The 25,750-nt window shown below is 46.3% G+C and overlaps 1 protein-coding gene across 7 annotated transcripts in view; it reads left to right on the top strand.

The window, feature by feature from the left end:
• The window catches only part of LOC139273394 (NACHT, LRR and PYD domains-containing protein 3-like), a 63,267-nt gene that overhangs the window by 17,793 nt on the left and 19,724 nt on the right, over window positions 1-25,750 (top strand). For 4 of the 7 annotated variants that reach the window (XM_070890256.1, XM_070890255.1, XM_070890254.1 and 1 more), the window contains 3 exons: window positions 7,218-7,283; window positions 13,440-13,535; window positions 21,646-21,812. In XM_070890256.1, coding sequence (XP_070746357.1) covers window positions 13,472-13,535; window positions 21,646-21,812 — 231 coding nt within the window. In that variant the 5' untranslated portion in view covers window positions 7,218-7,283; window positions 13,440-13,471. Of the gene's footprint in view, window positions 1-7,217; window positions 7,284-9,143; window positions 9,372-13,439; window positions 13,536-21,645; window positions 21,813-25,750 lie in introns of those variants that run through there. The other 3 variants (XM_070890257.1, XM_070890258.1, XM_070890259.1) reach the window with 2 other exon arrangements.

The raw sequence follows: 25,750 nt of genomic DNA, 5'->3' as shown, positions 1-25,750 counted from the left end.
ATTTATCCTATTTGCCGTTAATGACTAAATCAATCAACATTAGAAAAAAACAGATTATCTGGTGATTATCGCATTGCTGTTTGTGGGAGCTTGCTGGGCACAAGTTGGCTGTCGTGTTTCCCACATTGCGACAGTGACTACACTTCAAAAGTACTTCATTGGCTGTAAAGCACTTTGGGACATCCGGTGGTTGTGAAAGGCGCTATATAAATGCAAGTCTTTCTTGCACCCCTCACTTCAGAATCGTACTTTCCCTGTAGCTGGAGTGCTGATCTGCTGCTGTTTCATTTTTAAACAAATGAACAAAGCGTGACAGCAGGTAGTAAGTGTGAAATAAGTGTAACATATCGTTAATCAGTAACTATGATTTGCTTTTCAGTGCCCAACAAACGAATTGCCTGAAAACTACTGCGGATTCTCAGTGATCCCTGACTCTCTGAGAACAATATTTCTGATTTCTATTTTAGTGTCATCCCATTTCATTGCCGTTAATGACTGAATCAAGATGTTTATATTCAGCCCATGTTCAGAATCGATCACGACCTGGCCCAGTGACTTTTTTCTGTGCTCAAAACAACTGGGAGATCGCATCACTGAGCAGATTCTTTCCTTCTTATTCTCACTGTTTGTCTTTCACTCCGCTTCTCAATACATTCAGTATTATTCTTTACAGAAAGTCACTGAGCTCGTGGAGAAGGGAAACCGGGCGGACAGTTCCAAATTTCTCCTCAATCTGGTGATGGAGAAAGGCTCTCGGGCCCGAAGGGTGATGTGGGAATCCTTTGTGAAAATGCGTCACAGGTTATCGAAGTTGGACAAAATACTGAAAGATGGGTTCCTTGAGCAGCATGTAACGGAACCAACCAGGGGGCAGGCTATCTTAGATCTGGTCCTGTGTAATGAGACAGGATTAATAAATAATCTCCTGGTGAAGGATCCCCTTGGAATGAGTGATCATAGCATGACTGAATTTCAATTTCAGATGGAGGGTGAGAAAGTTGGATCTCTAACCAGCGTACTAAGCTTAAATAAAGGAGACTATGAAGGTATGAGGGCAGAGTTGGCTAAAGTGGACTGGGAAAATAGATTAAAGTGCAGGATGGTTGATGAACAGTGGAGTACATTTAAGGAGATATTTCACAACTGTCAAGAAAAATATATTCCAGTGAAGAGGAAAAGGTGGAATAGAAAAGACAGCCATCCGTGGCTAACTAAAGAAATAAAGGACGGTATCCGATTAAAAACAAGGACATACAAAGTGGCCAAAACTAGTGGGAAGACAGAAGATTGGGAGGTGTTTAGATACCAGCAAAGAATGACAAAAAAAAATTAAGAAAGGGAAGATAGACTCTGAAAGTAAACTAGCACAAAACTATAAAAACAGATAGCAAGAGTTTCTATAGGTATATATAAAAAGGAAGAGAGTGGCTAGAGTAAATGTTGGTCCCTCAGAGAACGAGACCGGAGAATTAGTAATGGGGAACATTGAGATGGCAGAAACTCTGAACAAAATATTTTGTATCAGCCTTTACGGTAGAGGACACTAACAATATTCTAACAGTAGATAGTCAAGGTGCTATGGGGGCGGTGGGAGGGGAACTGAACACAATCATAAGGAGGTGGTACTCAGTAAGATAATGGGACTAAAGACAGATAAATCCGCTGGACCTGATGGCTTGCATCCTGCGTTTGTATGCGATGCCTTGGATGATAACGGCAAGCATTCTGTATGCCTTCTTAATCACCTAATCTACCTGGCCTCTCGCTGGGGCGGGCCCTACCCGAAGAGTCGTCGGCAGCGGCAGCCGGGCAACGTCAGCTTCTCTCCACCCCCCCATCTACTTCTCTCCCCCCCCCATCTACTTCTCTCCACCCCCCCATCTACTTCTCTCTCCCCCCATCGACTTCTCTCTCCCCCCATCTACTTCTCTCCACCCCCCATCTACTTCTCTCCACCCCCCATCTACTTCTCTCCACCCCCCCATCTACTTCTCTCCCCCCCCATCTACTTCTCTCTCCCCCCATCTACTTCTCTCCCCCCCCATCTACTTCTCTCTCCCCCATCTACTTCTCTCCACCCCCCATCTACTTCTCTCCACCCCCCATCTACTTCTCTCCCCCCCCATCTACTTCTCTCCCCCCCCATCTACTTCTCTCCCCCCCCATCTACTTCTCTCTCCCCCCATCTACTTCTCTCCCCCCCCATCTACTTCTCTCCACGCCCATCTACTTCTCTCTCCCCCCCATCTACTTCTCTCCACCCCCCCATCTACTTCTCTCCCCCCCATCTACTTCTCTCTCCCCCCATCTACTTCTCTCCACCCCCCCATCTACTTCTCTCCCCCCCCCCATCTTCTCTCTCCCCCCATCTACTTCTCTCCACCCCCCCATCTACTTCTCTCCACCCCCCATCTACTTCTCTCCACCCCCCCATCTACTTCTCTCTCCCCCCATCTACTTCTCTCTCCCCCCATCTACTTCTCTCTCCCCCATCTACTTCTCTCTCCCCCATCTACTTCTCTCTCCCCCCATCTACTTCTCTCTCCCCCCATCTACTTCTCTCCCCCCATCTACTTCTCTCTCCCCCCATCTACTTCTCTCTCCCCCCATCTACTTCTCTCTCCCCCATCTACTTCTCTCTCCCCCATCTACTTCTCTCTCCCCCCATCTACTTCTCTCTCCCCCATCTACTTCTCTCTCCCCCCATCTACTTCTCTCTCCCCATCTACTTCTCTCTCCCCCCATCTACTTCTCTCTCCCCCCATCTACTTCTCTCTCCCCCCATCTACTTCTCTCCACCCCCCCATCTACTTCTCTCTCCCCCATCTACTTCTCTCTCCCCCCATCTACTTCTCTCTCCCCCATCTACTTCTCTCTCCCCCCATCTACTTCTCTCTCCCCCATCTACTTCTCTCTTCCCCCATCTGCTTCTCTCTCCCCCATCTACTTCTCTCCACCCCCCATCTACTTCTCTCCACCCCCCCATCTACTTCTCTCCACCCCCCCATCTACTTCTCTCTCCCCCCATCTACTTCTCTCTCCCCCATCTACTTCTCTCTCCCCCCATCTACTTCTCTCTCCCCCCCATCTACTTCTCTCTCCCCCCATCTACTTCTCTCTCCCCCATCTACTTCTCTCTCCCCCCATCTACTTCTCTCTCCCCCATCTACTTCTCTCTCCCGCCATCTACTTCTCTCCCCCATCTACTTCTCTCTCCCCCCATCTACTTCTCTCTCCCCCCATCTACTTCTCTCTCCCCCATCTACTTCTCTCTCCCCCATCTACTTCTCTCTCCCCCATCTACTTCTCTCTCCCCCCATCTACTTCTCTCTCCCCCATCTACTTCTCTCTCCCCCCATCTACTTCTCTCTCCCCCATCTACTTCTCTCTCCCCCCATCTACTTCTCTCTCCCCCCATCTACTTCTCTCTCTCCCCCATCTACTTCTCTCTCCCCCCATCTACTTCTCTCTCCCCCCATCTACTTCTCTCTCCCCCATCTACTTCTCTCTCCCCCATCTACTTCTCTCTCCCCCCTCTACTTCTCTCTCCCCCCATCTACTTCTCTCCCCCCCCCCATCTACTTCTCTCTCCACCCATCTACTTCTCTCTCCCCCCCCCATCTATTTCTCTCCCCCCCCCATCGACTTCTCTCCCCCCCATCTACTTCTCTCTCTCCCCCCCCCATCTACTTCTCTCTCCCCCCCCATCTACTTCTCTCTCCCCCCCATCTACTTCTCTCTCCCCCCCATCAACTTCTCTCCCCCCATCAACTTCTCTCTCCCCCCCCATCTACTTCTCTCCCCCCTCCCATCTACTTCTCTCCCCCCTCCCATCTACTTCTCTCCCCCCCATCTACTTCTCTCCCCCCCATCTACTTCTCTCCCCCCCATCTACTTCTCTCCCCCCCATCTACTTCTCTCTCCCCCATCTACTTCTCTCCACCCCCCATTTTCTTCTCTCCCCCCTCCCATCTACTTCTCTCCCCCCTCCCATCTACTTCTCTCCCCCCCATCTACTTCTCTCCACCCCCCATTTTCTTCTCTCTCCCCCCCCCATCTACTTCTCTCTCCCCCTCCCCATCTACTTCTCTCTCCCCCCATCTACTTCTCTCCCCCCCCCATCTACTTCTCTCCCCCCCCATCTACTTCTCTCTCCCCCACATCTACTTCTCTCCCCCCCCATCTACTTCTCTCTCCCCCCCCGTCCATCTACTTCTCTCTCTCCCCCCATCTACTTCTCCCCCCCTCCATCTACTTCTCTTCCCCCCCCATCTACTTCTCTCTCCCCCCCCCCATCTACTTCTCTCTCCCCCCCATCTGCATCTCTCTCCCCCCCCATCTACATCTTTCTCCCCCCCCACCCCATCTACTTCTATCCCCCCCCCCCCAACAAATATCTTCCCTTCCCCTCTTCTCCCTGGTGCTGCAGGTGAGAAGAAATATATTTTTTTTAATTTTTTAATTTATTTGGGTTGATTTATTGGTTTATTTATCATTTATTATTGATGATGGCTCTTTATTTGTAAAAGTGAAGTGTGTAATGTTTGTTAAACCCTCCTCCACAATCCCTCGTTCCCTACGCCTGATTTTCTAAGTGTGGGCAAGGTTGATCTGAGCGTATAAAAATCTACACTTACTCCATTCTAAGTTAGTTTGGAATAAGTTTTCACTGCCTAAACTTGCAAAACAGGCGTGAGTGGCCGGACACGCCCCCTTTTGAAAAGAAAATCTGTTCCAAACTGAAACTGTTTTAACTGACTAGAACTGGAGCAAACTAAATGCCGAGAATTGCAATTTCTAAGATACTCAAAAAATAGGAGCAACTCAGGCCGAAACTTGACCCCAATATATTAGCATGGATAGAGGATTGGCTAACTAACAGAGAACAGAGAGTCTGGATAAATGGTTCATTCTCTGGTTGGCAACCAGTAACCAGTGGTGTGCCGCAGGAATCAGTGCTGGGACCCCAACTATTTACAATCTGTTTACACAAAAGAGATTGGTGTGCAAAATTAAGGCACATAGTATTGGGGGTAATGTATTGACGTGGATAGAGAACTGGTTGGCAGACAAGAAGTAAAGAGTGGGAATAAACGGGTCTTTTCAGAATGGCAGGCAGTGACTATTGGGGTACCGCAAGGGTCAGTGCAGGGATACCAGCTATTTACAATATATATTAATGATTTAGATGAAGGAATTGAGTGTAATATCTCCAAGTTTGCAGATGACTCTAAGCTGGGTGGCAGTGTGAGCTGTGAGGAGGATGCTAAGAGGCTGCAGGGTGACTTGGACAGGTTAGGTGAGGGGGCAAATGCATGGCAGATGCAGTATAATGTGGATAAATGTGAGGTTATCCACTTTGGGGGCAAAAACACAAAGGCAGAATATTATCTGAATGGTGGCACTTTAGGAAAAGAGGAGGTGCAACGAGACCTGGGTGTCATGGTTCATCAATCATTGAAAGTTGGTATGCAGGTACAGCAGGCGGTGAAGAAGGCAAATGGCATGTTGGCCTTCATCGCTAGAGGATTTGAGTATAGGAGCAGGGAGGTCTTGCTGCAGTTGTACAGGGCCTTGGTGAGACTACACCTTGAATATTGATTATTGTGTGCAGTTTTGGTCTCCTAATCTGAGGAAGGACATTCTTGCTATTGAGGGAGTGCAGCGAAGGTTCACCAGACTGATTCCCGGGATGGCAGAACTGACATATGACGAAAGACTGGATCGACTAGGCTTATGTTCACTGGAATTTTGAAGAATGAGAGGGGATCTCATAGAAGCATATAAAATTCTGACGGGTTTAGACAGGTTAGATGGAGGAAGAATGTTCCTGGTGTTGGGGAAGTCCAGAACCAGGGGTCACAGTCTAAGGATAAGGGGTAAGCCATCTAGGACCGAGATGAGGAGAAACTTTTTCACCCAGAGTATTCTCTACCACAGAAAGTTGTTGAGTCCAGTTCGTTGGGTGTTAGATGTGGTCTTTACGGCTAAAGGGATCAGGGGATATGGAGAGAAGGCAGGAGTGGGGTACTGAAGTTGCATGATCAGCCATGATCATATTGAATGGTGGTGCAGGTTCGAATGGCCTGATCCTGCACCTATTTTCTATGTTTCTATATTAACGACTTGGAAGAAGGGACCGAGTGAAACGTAGCCAAGTTTGCTGACAATACAAAGATGGAAGGAAAAGCAATGTGTGAGGACACAAAAAAAAAGCCAAAAGATCATCGACCGGCTAAGTGAGTGGGCAAAAATTTGGCAGATGGAGTATAATGTTGGAAAGTGTGAGATCATGCACTTTGGCAGAATAAAATCAAAGAGCAAGTTATTTTTTAAATGGAGAGAGATTGGAAAGTGCTGCAGTACAGCAGGACCTGGGGATACTTGTGCAATAAACACAAAAGGTTAGTATGCAGGTACAGCAAGTGATCAGGAAGGCCAATGGAATCTTGGCCTTTATCGCAAAGGGGATGGAGTATAAAAGCAGGGAAGTCTTGTTACAGCTGTACAGTGTATTGGTGAGGCCACACCTGGAATACTGCGTGCACGTATATTTACGAAAGGATATACTTGATTTGGAGGATGTTCAGAGAATGTTCACTAGGTTGATTCCGAAGATGAGGGGGTTGACTTATGAGGAAAGGTTGAGTAGGTTGGGCCTCTACTCATTGGAATTCAGAAGAATGAGAGGTAATCTTATCGAAACATATAAGATTATGAGGGGGCTTGACAAGGTGGATGCAGAGAGGATGTTTCCACTGATGGGGGGAGACTAGAACTAGAGGGCAAAATCTTAGAATAAGGGGCCGCCCATTTAAAACTGAGATGAGGAGACATTTCTTCTGAGAGTTGTGGATCTGTGGAATTCGCTGCCTCAGAGAGCTGTGAAAGCTGGGATATTGAATAAATTTAAGACAGAAATAGACAGTTTCTTAAACGATAAGGGAATAAGGGGTTATGGTGAGCGGGCAGGGAAGTGGAGCTGAGTCCATGATCAGATCAGCCATGGTCTTATTAAATGGCGGAGCAGGCATGAGGGGCTGTATGGCCTACACCTGCTCCTGTTTCTTATGTTCTTATAAGGTCAGAAGTGGAGATATTTTAAATACAGGAACTCAGTGTGGTAAAATAACACACTGAATTAAAATTCAAACACTGCAGATTTAAATATAATATTACACAGATCTGATTTCATGAAAGTTCATTGATTTAAACAGGTTCTGATCCATCTGATTACACGAACATCGCACGAGGTTTATCCGAAGTACCCAGTCACCTGAAAGGTAAGTGATGACATGGAGATTTTAAACTGTATTTCACTTGTGCGAAGTCTGACTGTACCCGTTAGTTCAGAGGTTGTCAGAATCTGGGAATCAGAAGTACAAAGGGTGGTGAAACAGAATAAACGTTTATTTCTCTTTGTGATTAATCCTCATATGGTACAGATTGAAATTACAATTTCCTCCGATTTTTGAGTTATTGGTAAATGTGTAGGTGTTGTATTGCGCTCACTTATTCAACCTCATGCACACCTAGCAGGATCCTGACACACTGTGAAACCCCTCATACACACCTGGCAGGATCCTGATACACTGTGAAACCCCTCATACACACCTGGCAGGATCCTGATACACTGTGAAACCCCTCATACACACCTGGCAGAATCCTGATACACTGTGAAACCTCATACACACCTGGCAGGATCCTGACACACTGTGAAACCCCATACACACCTGGCAGAATCCTGATACACTGTGAAACCTCATACGCACCTGGCAGGATCCTGACACACTGTGAAACCTCATACACACCTGGCAGGATCCTGATACACTGTGAAACCTCATACACACCTGGCAGGATCCTGACACACTGTGAAACCCCATACACACCTGGCAGAATCCTGATACACTGTGAAACCTCATACGCACCTGGCAGGATCCTGACACACTGTGAAACCCCATACACACCTGGCAGGATCCTGATACACTGTGAAACCCCATACACACCTGGCAGGATCCTGATACACTGTGAAACCCCATACACACCTGGCAGTATTCTGATACACTGTGAAACCCCATACACACCCAGTAGGACAAGGGTCTGGGATGCTGTATCAATACACGTCTATTTATCCCGCAGTGTGGGAGAATGTTTAATCTCTTGGGCTCTTTATATTAAACAGTTTTACAGAACTGAAGCAAGTAACTGCTATGTTGTTGGTTGAAGAGCTGCTAAAATACATTGATAAAGTGACTCTAGGAATTAAAGGAACAAAGTGTCAGGAAAGAGCAACAGGGCCTTGAAACTCCCCCAGGACTGGATTAATACAGACAAACTGGGCACAGACAGACCAGAGCACCGGTGCAGGGTCCTTAACACTGCATAAATATAATGGCCAGGGCGGGCAGACTGGATTTAACCGCAGCAATGGTCAAACACAATCAGTTAGAAGGACTGCACTGTGCCACTCACAGACAAAACAACAAGCTTCTGTGCCAGTGTTGTCCTGTCCCGCCTGGTGGGTGCGGGAGAACTGCTGGGACTTGCCCAGCACAGGCGGAGACTCCCACACAGCACCAGGGAACGCCTTGTTCTGAACTTTACTCACTGTTTGTCGATTTAACAACAACATTATTATTTTAACTCGGGGGTGGGGATATTGTTTGCGATCCAGAATACTGGACACAGCAGTTCAGCATCAGGGCTGGTGGTGAGATCAGCAATTTCAGGACATTTGTAATTGAAATGTATCAATTTATTTCTGAGAATGTGTCTGTTTTACTGAACTTCTCTGGAGCAGGAAGAGAGAAATTAAGATCTATTTTCACCTTTGTTGACTGGTTTCTCGGCAGCGAATTGTCAAACCGGTTTGACTTGATTTGACTAGACAGGCCGCTCCCTGTTCTGAAGCAAATGAGGAATATTTGAGTTGAATCCACCCTGAGGGCTGGCAGCAGCTTTTACACAGAGGGCGGAGCTCGGAATCTCACAGAACAAGGAGCAGATCAAATTCACAACTTGTGATTTGCCAAATCAAACGGGGAACTTCTACCCGATTGGTTGCAGTGAAATGGAGGTGGGTGGGGAGGTTTGACCCATCCACCTCCACGGAGGTGTGTGGGGGACCTGACCCATCCACCTCCATGGCACGAACCTGGTATTGCAGTACTTCCAGGAACGGTGCAGTGGCTCTAGGCCTTTTGGCTAAGAGCATTGGCGCAGAGTGATCCTTGGCATGTGCAAGGTGACCTCTGGCGTTTGTGATTTGACAAAGAATTGGAACGATTGGCTACGAATTTAAAAAAAAAAAACAAGGATATGACTGGCAAAATCTACACGGAAATAGAGGCAGTTATCCCTGCGGGATCAAGGTGAGGGAGTTTGTAAGATTCATTTGTGTTTTATTCTTCCATTTCTCCCTTTGCTCTCCTTCTGTAAGGCCTGTTTCCCGCGGTCGGATGTGTTCCCCAGTGCCGGGGATGTAGCTGTTCTGTGAGTGTGGGCTCAGACCGTGACTGAGGGCAGTCCATTTTACACCAGGGATTTCAGGGTTAAACCCACTCTTACTTAAGGAAGGATATACAAGCCTTGGAGGGGGTACAGAGACGATTCACTAAACTGATTCCGGAGATGAGGGAGTTACCTTATGATGATAGATTGAGTAGACTGGGTCTTTACTCGTTGGAGTTCAGAAAGATGAGGGGTGATCTTATAGAAACATTTAAAATCATGAAAAGGATAGGCAAGATAGAGGCGGAGACTAGAACTAGAGGGCACAGCCTCAAAATACGGGGGAGCCAATTTAAAACCGAGTTGAGAAGGAATTTCTTCTCCCAGAGGGTTGCGAATCTGTGGAATTCTCTGCCCAGGGAAGCAGTTGAGGCTAGCTCATTGAATTAAGGGTTACAGGGAGCGGGCGGGTAAGTGGAGCTGAGTCCACGGCCAGATCAGCCATGATCTTATTGAATGGCGGAGCAGGCTCGAGGGGCTAGATGGCCTACTCCTGTTCCTAATTCTTATGTTTGAGCATGATCATCACCTCAATGCTAGTTAATTGTGCTCCCTCCAGAACCTCAAGGTTCAACACCCGGGTCAGTTCAGGCCAAACACACAGGTCAGTTCAGTGAAGGGTTAACACATTCACACTGGCCGATTATCGCTGTCTGCCGAGTACCTGGAAAATCAGCCTCTGGTTACCTGAGGCCAGACTGAACATGATCCAGTCATAGCATCAGAGATAAAACTTGACCCTCCGTTAATTATAATAATGAATTACGACAGAACCTAGGAATGTCAGTTTAACTAAGTTAGCAACAGATGTGAATTAGGTGGGGAAATGGAGCAGTGACTTGGAGATTTACTGACAATAATGAGGCGGTTATTGTCAAACTGGCTGAATAGAAAATCTGAGGGGCCGCTCCCTTTAGAGGGAAACTGACATCAAGAATGTTTTAGACGGAAACTGGTTGCAGGGCTGGAAACACCCTTCTCACAGATAGGAGGAAGTGAATTACTGATCATTGTATAAAAAGTAATTGCCCAAACGGGTACATAATAACATAAGAATTAGGAACAGGAGTAGGCCATCTAGCCCCTCGAGCCTGCTCCGCCATTCAACAAGATCATGGCTGATCTGGCCGTGGACTCAGCTCCACTTACCCGCCCGCTCCCCGTAACCCTTAATTCCATTATTAGTTAAAAATCTATCTATCTGTGACTTGAATACATTCAATGAGCTAGCCTCAACTGCTTCCTTGGGCAGAGAATTCCACAGATTCACAACCCTCTGGGAGAAGAAATTCCTTCTCAACTCGGTTTTAAATTGGCTCCCCGTATTTTGAGGCTGTGCCCCCTAGTTCTAGTCTCCCTGACCATTGGAAACAACCTCTCTGCCTCTATCTTGTCTATCCCTTTCATGATTTTAAATGTTTCTATAAGATCACCCCTCATCCTTCTGAACTCCAACGAGTAAAGATCCAGTCTACTCAATCTATCATCATAAGGTAACCCCCTCATCTCCGGAATCAACCTGGTGAATCATCTCTGTACCCCCTCCAAAGCCAGTATATCCTTCCTTAAGTAAGGCGACCAAAACTGCACGCAGTACTCCAGGTGCGGCCTCACCAATACCCGATACAGTTGCAGCAGGACCTCCCTACTTTTGTACTCCATCCCTCTCGCAATGAAGGCCAACATTCCATTCGCCTTCCTGATTACCTGCTGCACCTGCAAACTAACTTTTTGGGATTCATGCACAAGGACCCCCAGGTCCCTCTGCACCGCAGCATGTTGTAATTTCTCCCTATTCAAATAGTATTCCCTTTTTTGTTTTTTTTCTCAAGGTGGATGACCTCACACTTTCCGACATTGTATTCCATCTGCCAAACCTTAGCCCATTCGCTTAACCTATCTAAATCTCTTTGCAGTCTCTCTGTGTCCTCTACACAACCCGCTTTCCCACTAATCTTTGTGTCATCTGCAAATTTTGTTACACCACACTCTGTCCCCTCTTCCAGGTCATCTATGTATATTGTAATCATCTATGTATATTGTATAGGGTAGGAGCGCGGGTTCAGACTGTGACTGAGGGCAGTCCATTATAGACCGGGGTTTTCAGGGTTAAACCCACTCCGGGTCTCTCCCACTCTCCCCTCACACACACATTTTAACGAGCAGTGCAGGACAGAAAGCGGGAACACGAACTCCGGGGATTTTACCCCATCCTGCTCCAGCGGTGAATGTGAATTAGGTGGGAAAATGGAGCAAGGACTTATGTTTTAGCTGAAATCAGTTTACGTTAATGAGGCGGTAATTTGTCAAACTGTCTGGAAAAACAAGGACCGCTCCCTTCAGAGAGAAATAATTTCAGAAATATTTAAGATGGAAACAGGTTCAGAGGTGGATCCACCTTTCACACAGAGGAGGGGATTCTGATTGTTAATCTTAATGTAATTATTTATTGAAATTAATCTTTATACAAACAGTAATTACTGAAATTACCAACAGGTAGGAGGGCCCCACCACTAATACTTGTATAAAATGTGCTCCTCCTTGTGTTTAAATCCTTTCATATCTCGTCCCTCCCTCTCTCGAACCTCCCACAAGTCCCACCCCTGAGAACACTCCATTCGCCAACTCTGTCCTCTGGAGTATTTCACCCTCTCCTTACCCCATCTTCGCTGGCCATGTCTTTAGCTGTCGCAGCTGTCCGTTCTACAATTCCCCACATAAACCTCTCCACCTCCCTCTCCTCCTTTTAAGGGCCCTCCTTAAAAACCCACTTCTCGGACCAACATTTTGGTGTCTCGCTTCCTATCTCCTTTTGTTCAGCGGCCACCTTCTGACTGATGAAGTTTCTACGAAGCGTCTTGGGATGTTTTTCAATGTTAAACGCTGTGTCAGTGGAAGCTGTTGTTTGTGTTATGTGTTTATTCTACCACTGTCAGTGTGAGTGAAACGGCAGGTGACTGAATCTTACAAGGTCAGTGACTTAGTCACTTTTACATTTCCCCAGTGTGGAAAGGAAAGGACACTGACTGATAGTTTGATCAGATGCTCATGCGTGGACACACACACGTAGTGAGACACGTGCACATGGGGTGAATTGTGATTGAAAACAGCAGTCAAATCTACCACTTGTATATTTATGGCCATTGGAAGACACCGAAAGATTATAAACATAAATGCTGTGCATCATCTAATAGCATACAATTACATCATTCACAACATTGTACTTTAGTGTTAATATTAGTGGAACAGTGGTAAATGTCCTCACCGCCTACAGTGCTCATTCATCAGATGCTGACACCATGAGAGATATGGTAAATATATTCAAATAGAAGCACCAAACAGGACACATCTCCATGAACACAAGAACAATGGCACTACCCATAGAAACCAAATGCATCGCACCCAGCTATATATTGCGTATTTTAATAGATATCATATTCATAACCGACCGGAATTTAATATCTGAACTCAATACATCCAAAATATTCAACACACATCTGTGAATAAAAATAATATCAAAAGCACCAGACTCTAAAACAGAACGAATGATCATTTAATTCATCAATGATCACCCGCTCCATATTTCCCTGCAGAATATTCCCTACCTCAGGAATAAGGCTGGTTTGGGCCTGCACTGTGTGAGTAAATCCCACCAATGGTCACTCCCAGTGCGGATTCTCGACCGGCGGGAGCCCGTCTGGAACTGGGTTGTGGAGATTAGCAGGACTCACTGGATCTCACTGGGCAGCTATCTGTGTCACACCTGATGTGGAGAGTTGATCGTAACACTCGGGAAATGCTCGATCCCAGAGCTAACCGCTGTTGTACTGATGGGGGAGGAGGTACTTGGTATCACGTTTAACAAGGCAACGTTCTCCTTCTCATTTTAGTATTTCTGTCTAACCCTCCTATTAATATATTTATTACAGAGCATCAGAGACTGGGATCGCCTGTCACCACCATGGCTGAAGGTCCCAACAGGGGAGAAGATCCAACATCTTCAAAAAAAATGAGGATGGACACAGGTAGGTTCAGAAAATACTTTACCATATCATTTCTGTCCTGAAAAAGGGTCCAGATTTTGAGCAAGAACCTGCAGCTCAAGCAGGAAGAGGAAACTTTGCAGGGGCTGATTAGAAAGAAAGAGGGAGGTGAGTGACCATCTGGAGGGGCATCGCAGTCACAAGTGGAGGGAGCCCCTGAGCACTGCAACTATCCAATAGATACCTGGTATTGGGGACTGTAAGGTGGTTAGAGACAGTGACTCAGTGGATGTTCTTCCTGAACAACAGTGTGACACCAGGAAGCAGGAGACCACCCAGAGAGGCGGGAGTCCAGAGAGGCAGCGGCCTGTAAAAGGCTCAGCAGTCCGGGGAGCGTCGAGAGAGGCGGGAGTCCAGAGAGGCAGCGGCCTATAAAAGGCTCAGCAGTCCGGGGAGCGTCGAGAGAGGCGGGAGTCCAGAGAGGCAGCGGCCTATAAAAGGCTCAGCAGTCCGGGGAGCGTCGAGAGAGGCGAGAGTCCAGAGAGGCAGCGGTGCAGCTCCAGCTGGGAGAGAAGGCAAAAAAGAAGTAGAAGGAAATCAAAAGGTGACGTCACAGCCAACGTGGTAAGTGATTGGCTGCTGATTGGTGAGTAGTTTTTCTTTTTCTTTATTAGTCAGTAACTTTTAACATTGTTGTCGGCAATTTAAGTGTATCTAAGGGTTAAGTCATGGCAGGACAGCTCGGTCACGTGATATGCTCCTCCTGTACCATGTGGGAACACGGGGACAACACCAGTGTCCCTGACGACTACATGTGCGGGAAGTGTGTCCACCTCCGGCTACTGACGGTCCGCGTTGCGGAGTTGGAGCTGAAGGTGGATTCACTCTGGAGCATCCACGATGCTGAGAATGACGTGAGTATCACGTGTAGCGAGTTGGTCTTACTGCAGGAGAAGGGTCCACAGCCAGCGAGGGAATGGAAGACCAGCAGGAAGAGTAGTGCAAGGAAGGTAGTGCAGGGGTCCCCTGTGGTCATCCCCCTGCAAAACAGATACACCGCTTTGAGTACTGTTGAGGGGGATGACTCATCAGGGGAGGGCAGCAGCAGCCAAGTTCATGGCACCGTGGCTGGCTCTGTTGCACAGGAGGGCAGGAAAAAGAGTGGAAGAGCGATAGTGATAGGGGATTCAATTGTAAGGGGAATAGATAGGCGTTTCTGCGGCCGCAACCGAGACTCCAGGATGGTATGTTGCCTCCCTGGTGCAAGGGTCAAGGATGTCTCGGAGCGGGTGGAGGACATTCTAAAAAGGGAGGGAGAACAGCCAGTTGTCGTGGTGCACGTTGGTACCAATGACATAGGTAAAAAAAGGGATGAGTTCCTACGAAATGAATTTAAGGAGCTAGGAGCTAAATTAAAAAGTAGGACCTCAAAAGTAGTAATCTCGGGATTGCTACCAGTGCCACGTGCTAGTCAGAGTAGGAATCGCAGGATAGCTCAGATGAATACGTGGCTTGAGCAATGGTGCAGCAGGGAGGGATTCAAATTCCTGGGGCATTGGAACCGGTTCTGGGGGAGGTGGGACCAGTACAATCCGGACGGTCTGCACCTGGGCAGAATCGGAACCAATGTCCTCGGGGGAGTGTTTGCTAGTGCTGTTGGGGAGGAGTTAAACTAATATGGCAGGGGGATGGGAACCAATGCAGGGAGATAGAGGGAAACAAAAAGGAGGCAAAAACAAAAGACAGAAAGGAGATGAGGAAAAGTGGAGGGCAGAGAAACCCAAGGCAAAGAACAAAAAGGGCCATTGTACAGCAAAATTCTAAAAGGACAGAGGGTGTTAAAAAAACAAGCCTAAAGGCTTTGTGTCTTAATGCAAGGAGTATCCGCAATAAGGTGGATGAATTAACTGTGCAAATAGATGTTAACAAATATGATGTGATTGGGATTACGGAGACGTGGCTCCAGGATGAGCAGGGCTGGGAACTCAACATCCAGGGGTATTCAACATTCAGGAAGGATAGAATAAAAGGAAAAGGAGGTGGGGTAGCATTGCTGGTTAAGGAGGAGATTAAGGCAATAGTTCGGAAGGACATTAGCTTGGATGATGTGGAATCTATATGGGTAGAGCTGCAGAACACCAAAGGGCAAAAAACGTTAGTGGGAGTTGTGTACAGACCTCCAAACAGTAGTAGTGATGTTGGGGAGGGCATCAAACAGGAAATTAGGGGTGCGTGCAATAAAGGTGCAGCAGTTATAATGGGTGACTTTAATATGCACATAGATTGGGCTAACCAAACTGGAAGCAATACGGTGGAGGAGGATTTTCTGGAGTGCATAAGGGATGGTTTTTTAGACCAATATGTCGAGGAACCAACTAGGGGGGAGGCCATCTTAGACTGGGTGTTATGTAATGAGAAAGGATTAATTAGCAATCTCGTTGTGCGAGGCCCCTTGGGGAAGAGTGACCATAATATGGTGGAATTCTGCATTAGGATGGAGAATGAAACAGTTAATTCAGAGACCATGGTCCAGAACTTAAAGAAGGCTAACTTTGAAGGTATGAGGCGTGAATTGGCTGAGATGGATTGGCGAATGATACTTAAGGGGTTGACTGTGGATGGGCAATGGCAGACATTTAGAGACCGCATGGATGAACTACAACAATTGTACATTCCTGTCTGGCATAGAAATAAAAAAGGGAAGGTGGCTCAACCGTGGCTATCAAGGGAAATCAGGGATAGTATTAAAGCCAAGGAAGTGGCATACAAATTGGCCAGAAATAGCAGCGAACCTGGGGACTGGGAGAAATTTAGAACTCAGCAGAGGAGGACAAAGGGTTTGATTAGGGCAGGGAAAATGGAGTATGAGAAGAAGCTTGCACGGAACATTAAGACGGATTGCAAAAGTTTCTATAGATATGTAAAGAGAAAAAGGTTAGTAAAGACAAATGTAGGTCCCCTGCAGTCAGAATCAGGGGAAGTCATAACGGGGAACAAAGAAATGGCGGACCAATTGAACAAGTACTTTGGTTCGGTATTCACGAAGGAGGACACGAACAACCTTCCGGTTATAAAAGGGGTCGGGGGGTCTAGTAAGGAGGAGGAACTGAGGGAAATCCTTATTAGCCGGGAAATTGTGTTGGGGAAATTGATGGGATTGAAGGCCGATAAATCCCCAGGGCCTGATGGACTGCATCCCAGAGTACTTAAGGAGGTGGCCTTGGGAATAGTGGATGCGTTGACAGTCATTTTCCAACATTCCATTGACTCTGGATCAGTTCCTATGGAGTGGAGGGTAGCCAATGTAACCCCACTTTTTAAAAAAGGAGGGAGAGAGAAAACAGGGAATTATAGACCGGTCAGCCTGACATCGGTAGTGGGTAAAATGATGGAATCAATTATTAAGGATGTCATAGCAGTGCATTTGGAAAGAGGTGACATGATAGGTCCAAGTCAGCATGGATTTGTGAAAGGGAAATCATGCTTGACAAATCTTCTGGAATTTTTTGAGGATGTTTCCAGTAGAGTGGATAAGGGAGAACCAGTTGATGTGGTATATTTGGACTTTCAGAAGGCGTTCGACAAGGTCCCACACAAGAGATTGATGTGCAAAGTTAGAGCACATGGGATTGGGGGTAGTGTACTGACATGGATTGAGAACTGGTTGTCAGACAGGAAGCAAAGAGTAGGAGTAAATGGGTACTTTTCAGAATGGCAGGCAGTGACTAGTGGGGTACCGCAAGGTTCTGTGCTGGGGCCCCAGCTGTTTACACTGTACATTAATGATTTAGATGAGGGGATTAAATGTAGTATCTCCAAATTTGCGGATGACACTAAGTTGGGTGGCAGTGTGAGCTGCGAGGAGGATGCTGTGAGGCTGCAGAGCGACTTGGATAGGTTAGGTGAGTGGGCAAATGCATGGCAGATGAAGTATAATGTGGATAAATGTGAGGTTATCCACTTTGGTGGTAAAAACAGAGAGACAGACTATTATCTGAATGGTGACAGATTAGGAAAAGGGGAGGTGCAAAGAGACCTGGGTGTCATGGTACATCAGTCATTGAAGGTTGGCATGCAGGTGCAGCAGGCGGTTAAGAAAGCAAATGGCATGTTGGCCTTCATAGCAAGGGGATTTGAGTACAGGGGCAGGGAGGTGTTGCTACAGTTGTACAGGGCATTGGTGAGGCCACACCTGGAGTATTGTGTACAGTTTTGGTCTCCTAACCTGAGGAAGGACATTCTTGCTATTGAGGGAGTGCAGCGAAGGTTCACCAGACTGATTCCCGGGATGGAGGGACTGACCTATCAAGAAAGACTGGATCAACTGGGCTTGTATTCACTGGAGTTCAGAAGAATGAGAGGGGACCTCATAGAAACATATAAAATTCTGACGGGGTTAGACAGGTTAGATGCAGGAAGAATGTTCCCAATGTTGGGGAAGTCCAGAACCAGGGGTCACAGTCTAAGGATAAGGGGTAAGCCATTTAGGACCGAGATGCGGAGGAACTTCTTCACCCAGAGAGTGGTGAACCTGTGGAATTCTCTACCACAGAAAGTTGTTGAGGCCAATTCACTAAATATATTCAAAAAGGAGTTAGATGAGGTCCTTACTGCTAGGGGGATCAAGGGGTATGGCGAGAAAGCAGGAATGGGGTACTGAAGTTGAATGTTCAGCCATGAACTCATTGAATGGCGGTGCAGGCTAGAAGGGCCGAATGGCCTACTCCTGCACCTATTTTCTATGTTTCTATGAAGCGAGGCTAAGCTGTACGTGGGGCACAGAAATCGGAGAGTGATACTGGTGGGGGATTCTATAGTCCGAGGAATAGACAGACTCTTCTGCAGCCCTGAGCAGGTCCAGAATGGGAAGTTGCCTCCCTAGTGGCAGAGGGACGAGCATCCTGGAACAGGTGGGACCATCTGTGGGAAGGAAAGGAGAGCGACAGCAACAACATGTATTTATATCGCGGCTTTATCGTATTTAAAAAGTCCCAAGGTGTTTCACAGGAGTATTACAAGACAAAAAATTTGACACCGAGCCGCATAAGGAGAAATTGGGGCAGATGACCAAAAGCTTGTTCAAAGAAGTAGGCTTTAAAGAGCATCGTAAAGGAGGAAAGAGAGATGCAGAGAGGTGTATGGAGGGAGTTCTAGAACTTAGGGCCCAGGCCACTGAAGGCACGGCCGCCAATGGTTGAGCGATTTTTAAAATCTGTTCAAGGTGCCTGATTTAGAGGAGCGCAGATATCTCGGGTGGTGGTGTTGTGGGCCTGGAAAAGTTTAGCGATAGGGAGGGGCGAGATCATGGAGTGATTTGAAAACAAGGATGAGGATTTTAAAATCGAGGCATTGCTTAACCGGGGAACCAGTGTAGGCCAGCAAGCACAGGGGTGATGGGTGATCGGGACTTGGTGTTAATTAGGACAGCCGAATTTTGAGTTGCCTCAAATTTACATAAGGTAGAACATGGGAGGTCAGCCAGGAGGGTGTTGCAATTATCCAGTCTAGAGGTAACAAAGGCATGTATGAGCTGAGGCTGGGATGGAGACAGGTGAAGTTACTGAGATGGAGATAGGTGATCTTAGTTATGCCGCGGATATGTGATTGGAATCTAATTTCGGGGTCAAATATGACACCAATGTTACAAACAGTTTGGTTCGGCCTCAGACAGATGCTAGGGAGAGGGATGGAGTCGGTGCCTAGAGAACGGAGTTTGTGGCGGGGGCTGAAGACAATGGGTTCGGTCTTCCTAATATTTAATTGGAGACAGAGGGAGAATGTTTCAACTTGTGGGGAAGAGCAAAACTAGAAGAAATCAAACCGGGAATTCGGAAGAAACATCTTTACACAGAGAGTGGTGAGAATGTGGAACTCACTACCATAGGGAGTGGTTGAAGGGAATAGCATAGATGTATTTAAGGGGAGGTTAGATAAGCACATGGGGGAGAAGGGAATAGACGGTTAGGCTGAGAGAGTTAGATGCGGACGGGTGGAGGCTTGAGTGGAGTATGAACACTGGCACAGATTGGTTGGGCCGAATGGCCTGTTTATGTGCTATATATTTTTTATTGAGCAGTTAAGCAGTAGGAAGTGAAATAGCAATGTTACCCTTAATTTTGGGGGATGGGGGTCCCGTTAGCGGCTGCGTGGCTCATTCACAATTGCGAGCATGCGCCAAATCTACCGTCAAAAAGCCGGTAAGCGGCCATTTGCGGCCGTGCCTTCAGCTCCCTGGGTCGTAAGTTCTGGAACTGCCTCCATACACCTCTCTGCATCGCGATCTCTTTTTCCTCCTTTAAGATGCTCTTTAAAGCCTACTTCTTTGAACAAGCTTTTGGTCATCTGCCCCAATTTCTCCTTTTGTGGCTCGGTGTCAAATTTTTTGTCTCGTAATACTCCTGTGAAACACCTACAGAATAGCAGACAGCTACAGAATATTTCCTTTGATGGTGGAAGTTAAAATGAAAATAGCCGAGGTGGATAAGTCAATGAGCCTTGTGATATTGCACTCCAGGATGTTAAAGGCAATCAGAGAGGAGATAAGAGGGACTTTGACCACAGTTTTTCAATCCTCGAATAATATCAGAAGTGCACAGATGGACTGAATGAACCCTAACAATGTCTCTGTTAAAATAAGGATTGAGGATCAACCGGGTAAGCAGAGACCGATTAGGCTAATTTAGTTGTGAGCACGCAATTTAAATCGGTAATTCCAGGTTGAATTAGTGAGCATTGAGAGATACAGGGGATGATGTGGGGGAGACTGGAATGGATTAGCTGTAGACCAGTCGTGTTTGACAAAATTGACACCGCTTTGCTGAGAAGTGTCTGTATAGATCACTAAAGTAGTGACAAAAGTTAATAAGGCCATAAATAACCCCCAAAAAACACTGGGGTTAATTTCTATAGGGACACAATTGGAAAGCAGAGGAATTACGCTAAACTTGTATAGAACCTGGGTTAGACCACACTTGGAGTACTGCGAACAGTTCTCGTCTCCATATTGTAAAAAGGACACAGAGGCACTGGAAAAGGTGCAAAAAAAGGTTTACTAGAATGATACCAGAACTGAGACGTTGTACAGATCAGGAAAGATTGAACAGGCTGGGCTCTTTTCTTTAGAAAAGTGAACATTGAGTTGTTAACAAATAGCAGCCTTCAAGATTATGGAAGAGTTTGATAGGATAGGCATAGGGAAGACATTTCCACTTGCGGGAGAAACTAGAACTATTGGCCATAAATATAAGGTAGTCACTAATAAATGCAACAGGGAATTCAGAAGAAACCTCTTCACCCAGAGAGTGGTTAGAATGTGGAACTTGCTCGCACAAGGCGTCGTTGAGGTGAATAGCATAGAAACATTTAAGGGGAAGCTAGATAAACATATGAGGCTGAAAGGAACAGAAAGATATGTTTATGGGGTTAGATGAAGAGGGGAGGGGGGAAGATTCATGTGGAGCATAAACACCAGTATAGAACTGTTGGGCGAAATGGCCTGTTTCTGTGCTGTAATACTTTGTAATACTTTGTAATACTTTGTAGATCAATGGAATGTAGCATATGGGGTGTATATGGGTTTTCAGAAGGTGTTTGGTAATGTGGCTCATAGGAGGCTTCAGCTGTTTGGTACAGGTCCAGGTAGGTGATTGGAGCGTGGGCAGACACAGCAGGAGCAGCAAGGTCAGGCCGAAGGAGCAGCGAGAGATTGTAGAGGGATGTGATCAGGGCCCAGGAGAGGTGTGAGTTCGGGGCCCAGAAGAGGCGAGGGCCCAGGGGCAGCACGGGCCAGCGCACACTGTGATACGTGTGCGCACTAGGTCCGTGCAGCAGAGCAGGTCTCCAGTCGTCTCGGGTAACCCTTGCCACTGGACCAAGACCTCGCTCTGTCAAGCCCCGTGTGGTGGCTGGTGTGCAACGGCCACCCCACGTTAAAAAAATCCACCCACAGGCATCTTCCACCCTTCAGGATGTAGCTCAGGACCTGGAATTTTAGATCCTTCATTGAAACACCTGTGAACTTATCCTTTTTTTGGCGTGGAAGCAAGTCATCCTCATTTCGAGGGACTGCCTATGATAATGATGACACGAGGAAATGCAGCCACCCGGATAGAAAGTGAATCATGTGTTTCGTTTTCTCCTTTTGTGTTCACAGATCCGAACTCTCCAGTCACTGAGTTCTTGACAAATTATGATGAGTACCAGTTGTTCCAGTTGACAAAATTGTACCGACACAGACTGGAGCAGGCGATGGAAGAGGGGGTGGATGGAGTCAGCTCGTTGTTAACATACGAGTGGCATTTCACTGGACAAGAACATCGGGTGAGTGCATTTGGAAAGCAGTGACAGGATTGGTCCAAGTCAGCATGGATTTATGTTTGTCTTCACTCATCTTTTTCTCTTCACATATCCATAGAAGCTTTTGCAGTCAGTTTTTAATGTTCCCGGCAAGCTTCCTCTCGTACTCTATTTCCCCCCTCCTAATTAAACCCTTTGTCCTCCTCTGCTGAATTTTAAATTTCTCCCAGTCCTCAGATTTGCTGCTTTTTCTGGCCAATTTACATGCCTCTTCCTTGGATTTAACACTATCCTTAATTTCCCTTGTTAGCCAAAAATTCCAGAAGATTTGTCAAGCATGATTTCCCTTGCAATCAGAATCAGGTGACTTTATAATGGGGAATAAAGAAATGGCGGACCAATTGAACAAATACTTTGGTTCTGTCTTCATGAAGCAAGACACAAATAACCTTCCGAATGTACTAGAGGACCGAGGATCAAGTGCGAAGGAGGAACTGAAGGATATCCTTATTAGGCGTGAAATTGTGTTAGGGAAATTGATGGGATTGAAGGCCAATAAATACCCGGGGCTTGATAGTCTGCATCCCAGAGTACTTAGGGAATAGTGGATGCATTGGTGATCATTTTCCAACAGTCTATCGAATCTGGATCAGTTCCTATGGACTGGAGGGTAGCTAATGTAACACCATTTTTTAAAAAAGGAGGGAGAGAAAAAACGGGGAATTACAGAACGGTTAGCCTGACATCAGTAGTGGGGAAAATGTTGGAATCAGTTATTAAAGATGAAATAGCAGCGCATTTGGAAAGTAGTGACAGGATCGGTCCAAGTCAGCATGGATTTATGAAAGGGAAATCATGCTTGACAAAACTTCTAGAATTTTTTGAGGATGTAACTAGCAGAGTGGACAGGGGAGAACCAGTGGATGTGGTGTATTTGGATTTTCAAAAGGCTTTTGACAAGGTCCCACACAAGAAATTGGTGTGAAAAATGAAAACTCATGGTATTGGGGGTAATGTACTGACGTGGATAGAGAATTGGTTGGCAGATAGGAAGCAGAGAGTCGGGATAAACGGGTCCTTTTCAGAATGGCAGGCAGTGACTAGTGAGGTGCCGCAGTTTCAGTGCTGGGACCCCAGCTCTTTACAATATACATTAATGATTTAGATGAAGGAATTGAGTGTAATATCTCCAAATTTGCAGATGACACTAAGCTGGGTGGTGGTGTGAGCTGTGAGGGGGACGCTAAGAGGCTGCAGGGTGACTTGGACAGGTTAGGTGAGTGGGCAAATGCATGGCAGATGCAGTATAATATGGATAAATGTGAGGTTATCCACTTTGGGGACAAAAACACGAAGTCAGAATATTCTTTGAATGGCGGCAGATTAGGAAAAGGAGAGGTGCAACGAGACCTGGGTGTCATGGTTCATCAGTCATTGAAAGTTGGTGTGCAGGTACAGCAGGTGGTGAAGAAGGCAAATGGTATGTTGACCTTCATAGCTAGGGGATTTGAGTATAGGAGCAGGGAGGTCTTACTGCAGTTGTACAGGGCCTTGGTGAGACCTCACCTGGAATATTGTGTTCAGTTTTGGTCTCCTAATCTGAGGAAGGATGTTCTTGCTATTGAGGGAGTGCAGCGAAGGTTCACCAGACAGATTCCCGGGAAGGCTGGAGTGACATATGAGGAGACACTGGATCAACTGGGCCTTTATACACTGGAGTTTAGAAGGATGCGAGGGAATTTCATAGAAACATATAAAATTCTTACGGGATTGGACAGGTTAGATGCAGAAAGAATGTTCCCAATGTTGGGGAAGTCCAGAACCAGGGGTCACAGTCTAAGGATAAGGGGTAAGCCATTTAGGACCGTGATGAGGAGAAACTTCTTCACTCAGAGAATTGTGAACCTGTGGAATTCTCTACCACAGAAAGTTGTTGAGGCCAATTCGTTAGATATATTCAAAAGGGAGTTAGATGTGGCCGTTACGGCTAAAGGGATCAAGGAGTATGGAGAAAAAGCAGGAATGGGGTACTGAAGTGCATGATTAGCCATGATCATATTGAATGGTGGTGAAGGCTCGAAGGGCTAAATGGCCTACTCCTGCACCTACTTTCTATGTTTGACACAGAATGAGTTTGTATTATTTAAACATCACAGAACTGACAGAATATCAGGGCTTAGAATCAGAGAATGTTACAGAAGAGAAACAGGCCAAATAGCAAATAAATGGATAAAACTTGAACATATTGTGAATCTGAAACAATGATACGAAAAGTTGAACAAGCCCAGCAGCTCCATCAGTAGCCGTACAAATGACAGGGGAACAGTTCGGGAATAGCTCGCGTGTGGACTGAAAACAAAGGAAAACCGCTTTAGTGGGACTGCGAAAAAGAGAGACCAGAGGCAATAGACAGGAGTTAGGGGGAAGGTCAGGAGTTGACTGACCTGAAAACTACTTTACAAAAAAATTAAGGATCTGACAGAATATGGAAAATCATCTGCAGAGTAAACGAGAAGCTTTTCATCATGACATAAGGAATAGGAGCAGGACATTCAGTCCCTCGAATCTGTTCTGCCACTCAGTATGATCATGGCTGATCTTCTCACTCAACTCCACTTTCCTGCACTATCCCCATATCTCTTTATAGTCTTAATATCCAAAAATCTCTCAATCTTTGTCTTGAATATACTCAACGACTGAGCCCTCTGGCGTAGAGAATTCCAATAATTCACCACCCTCTGAGTGAAGAAAATAAGAAAGTTCTCCTGATCTTAATCCTAAATGACTGACCCTTTATTCTGAGACTGTGACCCCTGGTTCGAGACTACCCAACCAGAGGAAATATCCTCCCTGTAATGTATTTTATTGATTTAATTAGTTAAAGTCTTTATTCAATTATTATTTATAGGTATATGAATTAGTTTAACTAGTTAAGCTAGAAATGTAATGCAGTATGTTATAGTTTCCCAGACCTAGTTTAACCACTGTGCTAGTTTAAAGAGGAAAAACTCCTCAAATCCCCCTCTCTTTAATAGTAACTCCGCATCTCTCGTAACATCTCAATGAACCTGCACGGTAATTTTTCCAATACTTTTTCTTCCTTCCAATAATGGATGGTCCAAAACTGTTCACAAATGGGTAAATGTTCTGCCCCGTGCTCTTGGTGTGGAACGTCGCTCCCCATGTGAACATCAGGAAATTGAGGTCATTCAGTCTGTAATTTCCTCTCTGCTAACTTTAATGAATGGATTTCTAGTTCATTTTGGTTAAAGAAAGCCCGACTGGAGGATGAAATATTGATAGCTGCATATTTTATATTCTTTCACTGTTTAGAATCTGTCTTTATATAGATCCTTTAGGTTATTTAGTTTCAGTTTACCTCTAGTTAAACATTGGGAAGATTGAAGCCGTTGTCTTCTACCCCCGCAACACACACTCCCTCTCCGAGGAGACGTCATTCCATCCCCCTCGCCAGCCGCTCTGCGAAGCTGAGCCTGACTGTTCTCAACATCGGCGTCCTATTCGCTCTTCAACTGAGCTTCCGATTCCATATCCTCTCCGTCACAAATACAACCTACTTGTACCTCCGTAACATTGCCCGTCTCCACTCCTAGCTCAGGCCACCTTCTGCTGAAACCATCACCCATGCCTCTGTCACCTTTAGAGTCTATGATTCCAATGTTCCCCTGGCCGGCCTCTCTTCCTCCGCCGATCATAAACTTCAGCTCATCCAAACCTCTGCTGCCTGTGCCCCGATCCTGCTCAGCTATCGCTCGTGTGCTCGCTCATCTATCTCTCTCAGCTATCTCAGCTATCACTCGTGTGCTCGCTCATCTATCTCTCTCAGCTATCTCAGCTATCACTCGTGTGCTCGCTCATCTATCTCTCTCAGCTATCTCAGCTATCACTCGTGTGCTCGCTCATCTATCTCTCTCAGCTATCTCAGCTATCACTCGTGTGCT

The sequence above is a fragment of the Pristiophorus japonicus genome, chromosome 9 (genome assembly GCF_044704955.1).
Source record: "Pristiophorus japonicus isolate sPriJap1 chromosome 9, sPriJap1.hap1, whole genome shotgun sequence".
NCBI classification, from domain to species: Eukaryota; Metazoa; Chordata; class Chondrichthyes; family Pristiophoridae; genus Pristiophorus; species Pristiophorus japonicus.
Note: the sequence above shows the minus strand (reverse complement) of the source record. Positions and strands in the feature narration are given on the sequence as shown.